Genomic DNA, 8,885 nt, shown 5'->3' with positions numbered 1-8,885 from the left:
TACAGCAACTACAAATGAAAAAGGCTGAGAAGCCTGACTATCTACAAGACCCTGCCGAGGGCACAAGATCGTAGCTGAGGTAACAAGCTAAACGTCGAAGTCCACGCGGTACTACTAGTGAGACTGAAGTCTCTCTGCAAAAACATAAATTAAGCAAACGTGAGTACAAATGTACCCAGCAAGACTTACATCAGAACTAGCTACATATGCATCAGTATCAACAAAGGGTTGTGGAGTTTAACTGCAGCAAGCCAGCTTTGACTCAGTGGCTATCCTGTACTACGATTGCAAGTAACTCTTTTGAGGTGGCGCACACGAGTCCACATATTCACCATATCAATACACCACTATGGATCCGCTCCCGTCTCCCTACGAGAACGCCATCTATAGCACTCACGCTTATCTTGCGCATTTTAGAGTATCCACTTTCACTTGTCTATGAACTGTACTGGCAACCCAGAAGTCCTTTACCGCGGACGCGGCTATTCGAATAGATGATGTTAACCCTGCAGGGGTGTACTTCTTCACACACGCTCTCGCCACTTACCACCATGTACACGTTGTGTATCTTGGCAACCTTCAAGCGGAAGCCTGGCGAGGGAGTCGGCCACGACCTGACTAACCACGCAAGTCTCTAGTCTAGGTTTATCGCCTATTCGGGTTCCATCCGCAAGGAGATCCGGCCGGGGTGTCGCTCACGGCCCCAAATGATGTGTACAGGGTTCCCAAGCCCACCAAACGGGCGATGCCTGGTATACCCGGCCATGGTGCCTAGTCTGTCCCAAGCCCACCTGTACCGGGTACGACTTGGTAGACTACTAACACTACCTACAAACACCAGAAACTAGTTGCAACTCTGGACAGAGATCGAGGCGATTAATAAGCCGAGAGGGTCGAGTTACCGGAACCCAATGTGTGGTAGTAACTGTTCATGGATCACAAACACAGAACTCAGTTCCTGAGGACGGTTTCAATGAGACAACCCACCATGTACTCCTACATGGCCTCTCACCGCTAGCTTTACGAAATCGTGTTCACACACTTAGCTCTCAGCAGTAGGACATGTTCACAACTTTCCAATTCATCCCCGATGAATCAGACCTGACACAACTCTAAGCAATAGCAGGCATGACAAACAAGCATGAATGAGTAGGCACATCAGGGCTCAAACAACTCCTACTCATGCTAGTGGTTTCATCTATTTACTGTGGCAATGATAGTTCATGCAGAGGAAAAGGGGTTCAACTACCGCAGCATGTAACAGTTGAAAAACGTTGTTTTCCTAATGCAGTAAAAGAGAGCAGGAGCGAGAGAGTGGGATTGTATCAGAGTGAACAAGGGGGTTTTGCTTGCCTGGCACTTATGAAGATAGTATAGCTCTTCATCGGTGTCATCGAACTCATCGTCGGAACACGTCTATCGAGAGGGAACAACCACCGGCAAAAGAGAAGGAACACAATCAATGCAATGGACAATATGATGCATGATCATGACATGTCAATATGTTGTGATTTGAGCTAATGCAACTAGCAACGGGTTAAATGGAGTTGGTTTGAATCCAAGATTCAAATTCAAACTCCATATGTGGATATTTAAATGCCATTTATATGATTGGTCCTAAACAACAGCTATAAGTTGTTCTAACATGCATGGAAAAGGTATGGGTGGATAGATTGGATTTTTCTGATAATTTTTCATATATAAATCTTTTCATTCTGAGCTATAGATTAATTTCTATGATTTTTTGAAGTTTAGGACTTTTTCTCGAATTTCTGGTTATTTCGAAAATAAACTAATTCCAGAAAAGATTAACTGCGACAGCACTGTGTCAGCATGACATCAGCGAGTCAAAAGGGATGGTCTAGGTCAAACCTGGCGTGCAGGGTCCACACGTCAGTGACTCAATTATTTAACTAACTAATTAGGGGTTAGGTTAGTCACTAATCTAACTTTGACCAGGGGCTGGGCCCACATGTCAGCGAACCAAGGGGTCAAATCCCTAGTCAACTGGGTCAAATCACCGGCGTTTAGATGCCGGCAATGACCAGACGCTGCGGCGGTGCTCGGGATTGGGCTATGGTGCCCTGTTCGATGCGCGACTAGGATCGTTGGAGAGCTCTTGTCGGCGCGCATCAGATGGGGGTGGTAGACGGGCGTGTGGTGGCCGAAGCTGATGGCGACGAGCTCGGCAGCGGCGACCGGCGTTCGGGTGTGCGCGGGAACGCGGCTGCGTTGTGCAAACAGGTGAGGCAAAGCGTTGGAGACGCTCTACGCGGTGCAGCAAGCTCGGTGGACATGCGCCCGGAACCGAATGGTCACCGGAGCATCGACGGCGGTGAGCGCAGGCGGCGGCGGGTTTCGGTCATCGGCAAAACGGCGACTAGAGCTAGCAAACGTCGCGGAGACAAGGGGGATACGGTGTAGAAGCTCACGGGGATCTTGTAGGGTAGGTCGGCGAGCTCGGGGAGGGGCCAGAGCAAGCGGGGCGGCGATGGCGATCTCAGCGGACCAAGGTTGAAAAGGATGGCATGGTCGGCGTTCGAGGGCGTCCAGCGGGGCGTGGCTCAGTGAGGGGGTCGAGGACGAAGTAGCAGAGATTCTTGGCACGTCGCCGATGCGTGGGGTGGCCGGTGGACTTGGCGGCGAGGGGCGGCGCGCTCCTGGGCACCTCGGGGAAGAGGGGGAGAGGGTGCCAGAGGAGGGGGAGAGCTCGAGGGAGAGAGAGGGAGAGTCGGACGGCTCTGGGGGTCGCGTGGCGTTGTCCAGACGCGTCGAGGAGGAGCCAGGCAGGCAGGGAGGGAGGAGGTGGCCGCGGCGTGTGGCTGCGCACGTCGGGCACGCGCCCTCGCCTATTGGCGCGAGGAGGAAGGCGGCAGGAGAGCGCCTGGTGGGCTGGGCCGCCAGGTAAGGTCCAGATGGGTTTCTCTCTCTGCTTTCTGTCTTTTATTTCTCTTTTCTATTTCTCTGTATTTTGTTTTGATTTCACTTAAAACATCAAATCATTTTTTAAACTTTATGTAAATTGTTATGTGAGCTCAGAAACTAGTCCAAGGTCACAGGCAACTTACAAAAATATTTGAACTTTATTTCTTATATAACAGAAATAAATCCAACTCAGATATGTCATTTATTTAATTCAAAGGCACAAAATAAATATTTCTGTGATTCCAAAAATATTGGTTTCAATTTTACCTCTTACCAATATTTTCACAGAGTAACAGGAACATTTCCTTGGGCTCATTTGATGAGAATTAAATGTTGATTATTTTTTAACTGATTTCTGAGGGTTTCAACAAACCTCAGTTCAATTTTCATAAATTTTAGACATGATGCATGAGTGCAGATGCAACTATTTCACTCAAGTATTCTAGGGCTGTGACAACTCGCCCCCACTAAACAAGAATCTCGTCCCGAGATTCAAGACGTGAGGTAAGAAGACAGAGGGGACACAAACTAACACGATCTTCACGATCCAACTGTTCTTCTCAAAGATGTTGATTCATTACATCATCTTGATCTTGACACCTTTGCTTTCGAGACATTCATGCTTACACTATGGTGACAAAAGGAAACTCTATAGGGGTCGATATTCTTCGAGATCGAGCAACCCACGATAAACTCACAGAATGAGGCACAATAACATCTCTTGAGATGAGACACAAGACGCACATCAGGGGTGATGGAAAAGCAGATGACGAAGGTTCAAGTTGGTAGTCAATAACTCCAAGCTTGAGTAAGATGGTGCATGGTTTCAAAGTAGCGAGGAGATAATTGCCATGATTCCATAACGGGGCACCTTAGGGAAGGTGGCTCATAGAAATATTCCCATAAGTGGCAAAAAGAATTACTTTTGATTTAGAGATCATTGAAATTCTCTATACCAGCCTAAGGAAAATTACAAACGTTCGCTTGAAGGAATTCGAAAGAATGGCATACTCACTTTGGAAAGGAAACTAGAGTTATAAGACAACTCAGCAAACAGAAGGCACATTCCAACTAATACCGAGGATATAACCTAGTGTCTGAGAATGCTCTCAAGAACTTGAGCATTGATGACCCACAAGTATAGAGGATCTATCATAGTCCTTTCGATAAGTAAGAGTGTCGAACCCAACGAGGGGCAAAAGGAAATGATAAGCGGTTTTCAGCAAGGTATTCTCTGCAAGCACTGAAGTAAACAAGGTGCAGCAAGATGGCCCAATCCTTTTTGTAGCAAAGGACAAGCCTAGACAAACTCTTATATAGAGAAAAGCGCTCCCGAGGACACATGGGAATTATCGTCAAGCTAGTTTTCATCATGCTCATATGATTCGCGTTCGTTACTTTGATAATTTGGTTTGTGGGTGGACCGGTGCTTGGGTGCTACCCTTTCTTGGACAAGCATCCCACTTATGACTAAACCCTATTGCAAGCATCCGCAACTACAAGAGAAGTATTAAGGTAAACCTAACCATAGCATGAAACATATGGATCCAAATCAGCCCCTTACGAAGCAACGCATAAACTAGGGTTTTAGCTTCTGTCACTCTAGCAACCCATCTGTAACGCCCCGAGACCGACGCTCAGATTGCCTTCCTTGTTTGGCGAGTCATCTCTGTTATTTATTTTGTTGTTGCATTCTTCATCGCATCATTCGCATTGCATCGGCACTCTGTTGCCGTCATTGTTTTTCAAACTTGCATCCGCTCGTAGTTGCCGCGTCCCCCCTTGCGTTCGTTGACCATTCTGAGCCTAACCGGATTTTCGATTCTCTCTTGTCTGACCGTTTGACCCTCTCTGCACAACCACCGAACCCCTCCTTGCGCAGTGCATAGACCCCTCTCGCGCGTCCGGAACCTCCCCGAACCCGACCCGGGTTGTTGTCACCGTTGGATTCGGATCATCCCCAAACATCTACAAAACATCACTGTTTTCTTTGTTGGACTCTCCACAGCCTTTTTTCTCGACCGTTCAATTTTGATCGGAGGGCCTGTTTTGCCTTAAGCTAGTCCACCTAGCTATTTAAACAGCCTAACCCTAGTCCTAACCTGTCCCATCCACCTATTCCCTGCCGCCGCCACCCTCTTCCTCAGGATTCCCCGATCCAATCCATCCATTCCACCCAGCCGACCCGACAGCGCCCCTCATCTTCAGCGCCGGGCCAAGCAGCGCTTGCCACCCACTCTCCCTCGATTTCACCACCGCAGCCGTGCCTCCTGCTCCCTCATCGATCCAGATTGAGAGGAGCTCGACCCCGAGCCTCCCAACGACCTCCTCCTTGCCGGTGATTCCCCGCCGGGGGTTCCAACCAGGTGCAGCAGCGACCAGGCCAGTCCCGTCGCTCCGTGCCTTCCTTTTCTCCCGTGCTTCTCCATCGTCTCACCCCTCTGTCTCTCTCACCTCGTTCTAGCAGGAGCGCCGCCGCCCTCGACCCGTCTCCGTCCGGCCGACAACGAGCAGTAGCTCGCAGGAGTTGAGCTTCACCGGATCCGCCTCCCTCTGCCCGTTGCTGGTGCTCGCGTCACCGTCAGCCACCCGTCGCCCGAGTTCCTCGCCGGCCCGCGCGACAACCTGCAAGTACCAAGGCATCGACCACCACCACCAGGAGCTGACCGCTGCTTCCCTGCCCAAGTTCCCCTGCGTCGCCGGCGACCCCAGGCAGGCCCCGTCGCGCCCTGCCATCTCCCTCGCCGTCCCGTTCGTCTTGCAGCAAGGTGAGGTACCGAGCTCCGCCGCAAGTCCCTTTGTTGCTCCGCGTCACGTCGCTGCTCTTCTTCCCGGAGGGCCTCGACGAGAGCCTCGCTCGCGCCCCCTCCATCCCGTCACCTGGATCCCGCTGCCAGCGCCCCCGAGTCCCGTCCAGCCGCCCTGGAGTTTCTTCGCCGCCATGCCCTGCATCCCGCATCGCCAGCCGCCGTCCCCTGCTTCACGAACGAGACAGCCAGCGCTGCCCCTTCGTTGACTTGGTCTAGCGCCAACGTGGCCGGTCTCCAAGTCCCAGGCGCCAAGGCCCAGCTCGCCCTCCATCTCCTCGCGGCCCAGATCCGCCAGCCCAAGCCGGCCAGTTTTGGCCAATGTGAGCAGCCCCCTCTCCTGTGCACTGTTGGCCCAGCGGTTTTCGGCCCGATCCATTTTTTTTACAGATCTGTGATTTTAGCTATTATCCAGAGATGCCAGATTTGCAGAAAAACCATTGAACTTCATGCATATAATAACTTCACAACCGTGCATCGGTTTAAAATAATCTAAATATGTAAAATGCTCAGAAATTTGTGTAGTTTAATATTATGTCACTCTCATCCATGTTTAAAATGTTTAAAATGCTGTTTGTTTAAATTTGCTTAAATGCCATGTTTAAATGATTTAATTCATAACTAAATAACCGTAGCTCGGATTTTAATAAATTTTATACGTAAATGGGGTAGAAAAATGCCTAGTTTAACTTGGTGCACTTCATTTTTCTGTTTAACAACATTTAAATTGTGTTTATGGCAGAACAGTACCAAATCTAAAATATGCATGTGGGGATTTTCCGGAATTGTTGTTTGTTATTTCCGGCCTCATTTAACTTGCTTAAATAGTTAGTTTATTTATGCTTCACCCTCTTGCCATGTTTAACAACATTTAATATTGTTGGGTACATAAACAAGAGAGAACTAAATAATTGATGTGGTGTTTCTTCAATATGCAACTCGTTGCATATTGAACTCCACTTAATTTGTAGTGTTGTTTGTTGCACTTTGCCATGCCATGCCTCATTAAACCGGACATGCATCATATTTGTTTTTGCATCATGCCATGTTTATGTGGTGGTTGTTTACTAGGTTGTTTGTTTCTTTCCGGGTTGCTTCTCTCGTTAGCTTCGGTTTCGTTCCGGAGTTGTGAGGATTCGTTCGACTACGTCCGCTTGTCTTCTTCATGGACTCGTTCTTCTTCCTTGCGGGATCTCAGGCAAGATGACCACCCCTCGAAATCACTTCTATCTTTGCTTGCTAGTTGCTCATTCTATTGCCATGCTGCGCTACCTACCACTTGCTATATCATGCCTCCCATACTGCCATGTCAGCCCCTAAACTTTTCACCCTTCCTAGCAAACCGTTGTTTGGCTATGTTACCGCTTTTGCTCAGCCCCTCTTATAGCATTGCTAGTTGCAGGTGAAGACTAAGTTTGTTCCATGTTGGAACATGGATATGTAGGGATATCACAATATATCTTATTTAATTAATGCATCTATATACTTGGTAAAGGGTGGAAGGCTCGGCCTTATGCCTGGTGTTTTGTTCCACTCTTGCCGCCCTAGTTTCCGTCATACCGGTGTTATGTTCCTTGATTTTGCGTTCCTTACGTGGTTGGGTGATTTATGGGACCCCCTTGACAGTTCGCTTTGAATAAAACTCCTCCAGCAAGGCCCAACCTTGGTTTTACCATTTGCTACCACCTATCCCCTTTTCCCTTGGGTTCTGCAGACTCAAGGGTCATCTTATTTTAACCCCCCCGGGCCAGTGCTCCTTCGAGTGTTGGTCCGAACTGAGTAGACTGCAGGGCCCCCTCGTGGAAACTCGAGGTCTGGTTTTACTCGTAGGATGTCTCATCCGGTGTTGCCCTGAGAACGAGATATGTGCAGCTCCTATCGGGATTTGTCGACACATCGGGCGGCTTTGCTGGCCTTGTTTTACCATTGTCGAAATGTCTTGTAAACCGGGATTCCGAGACTGATCGGGTCTTCCCGGGAGAAGGTTTATCCTTCGTTGACCGTGAGAGCTTATAATGGGCTAAGTTGGGACACCCCTGCAGGGTATTATCTTTCAAAAGCCGTGCCCGCGGTTATGTGGCAGATGGGAATTTGTTAATGTCCGGTTGTAGAGTACTTGACACTTGACCTTAATTAAAACGCATCAACCGTGTGTGTAGCCGTGATGGTCTCTTCTCGGCGGAGTCCGGGAAGTGAACACGGTTTCTGGGTTAAGTTTGACGTAAGTAGAGGTTCAGGATCACTTCTTGATCATTGCTAGTTCACGACCGTTCCGTTGCTTCTCTTCTCGCTCTTATTTGCGTATGTTAGCCACCATATATGCTTAGTGCTTGCTGCAGCTTCACCACCTTACCTTTTCCTACCCATAAGCTTAAATAGTCTTGATCTCGCGGGTGTGAGATTGCTGAGTCCTCGTGACTCACAAATACTTCCAAAACAGTTGCAGGTGCCGAAGATACCAGTGCAGGAGACGCAACTGAGCTCAAGTGGGAGCTCGATGAAGATCTTGTTCATTGTGTTGTTTCTTTTCATATTGATCAGTAGTGGTGCCCAGTTGGGACGATCGGGGATCTAGCAGTTGGGTTGTCTTCTTTTCTTTTGGTTCCGTAGTCGGACCTATGTGTGTATTCTGTTTGATGTATGATTTATTTATGTATTGTGTGAAGTGGCGATTGTAAGCCAACTCTTTATCCCATTCTTGTTCATTACATGGGATTGTGTGAAGATGACCCTTCTTGCGACAAAACCACAATGCGGTTATGCCTCTAAGTCGTGCCTCAACACGTGGGAGATATAGCCGCATCGTGGGTGTTACACCATCATCTACTTATTACTTCCTAGTGCCTTCCTCTAGGCCCAAACAATGGTGAAGTGCCATGTAGTCGACGTTCACATAACACCACTAGAGGAAAGACAACATACATCTCATCAAAATATCGAACGAATACCAAATTCACATGACTACTTATAGCAAGACTTCTCCCATGTCCTCAGGAACAAAGGTAACTACTCACAAATCATATTCATGTTCATAATCAGAGGAGTATTAATATGCATAAAGGATCTGAACATATGATCTTCCACCAAATAAACCAACTAACATCAACTACAAGGAGTAATCAACACTACTAGCAACCCACAGGTACCAATCTG

At 48.3% G+C, this 8,885-nt stretch overlaps 1 protein-coding gene across 1 annotated transcript in view; it reads left to right on the top strand.

Moving 5' to 3' along the window:
• Window positions 1-2,136: 2,136 nt before the first annotated feature.
• LOC141028010 (protein FAR1-RELATED SEQUENCE 5-like) overlaps window positions 2,137-8,885 on the top strand; it is a 44,385-nt gene continuing 37,636 nt past the window's right edge. Inside the window, exons 1-2 of the mRNA XM_073505773.1 lie at window positions 2,137-2,244; window positions 5,393-5,698. Of these exons, the coding sequence (XP_073361874.1) occupies window positions 2,137-2,244; window positions 5,393-5,698 (414 nt within the window). The remainder of the gene's footprint in view (window positions 2,245-5,392; window positions 5,699-8,885) is intronic.

The sequence above is a fragment of the Aegilops tauschii genome, chromosome 1 (genome assembly GCF_002575655.3).
Source record: "Aegilops tauschii subsp. strangulata cultivar AL8/78 chromosome 1, Aet v6.0, whole genome shotgun sequence".
Lineage (NCBI taxonomy): Eukaryota > Viridiplantae > Streptophyta > Magnoliopsida > Poales > Poaceae > Aegilops > Aegilops tauschii.
The sequence above is the reverse complement of the archived record's forward strand: the minus strand, read 5'-3'. Positions and strand labels throughout refer to the sequence as shown.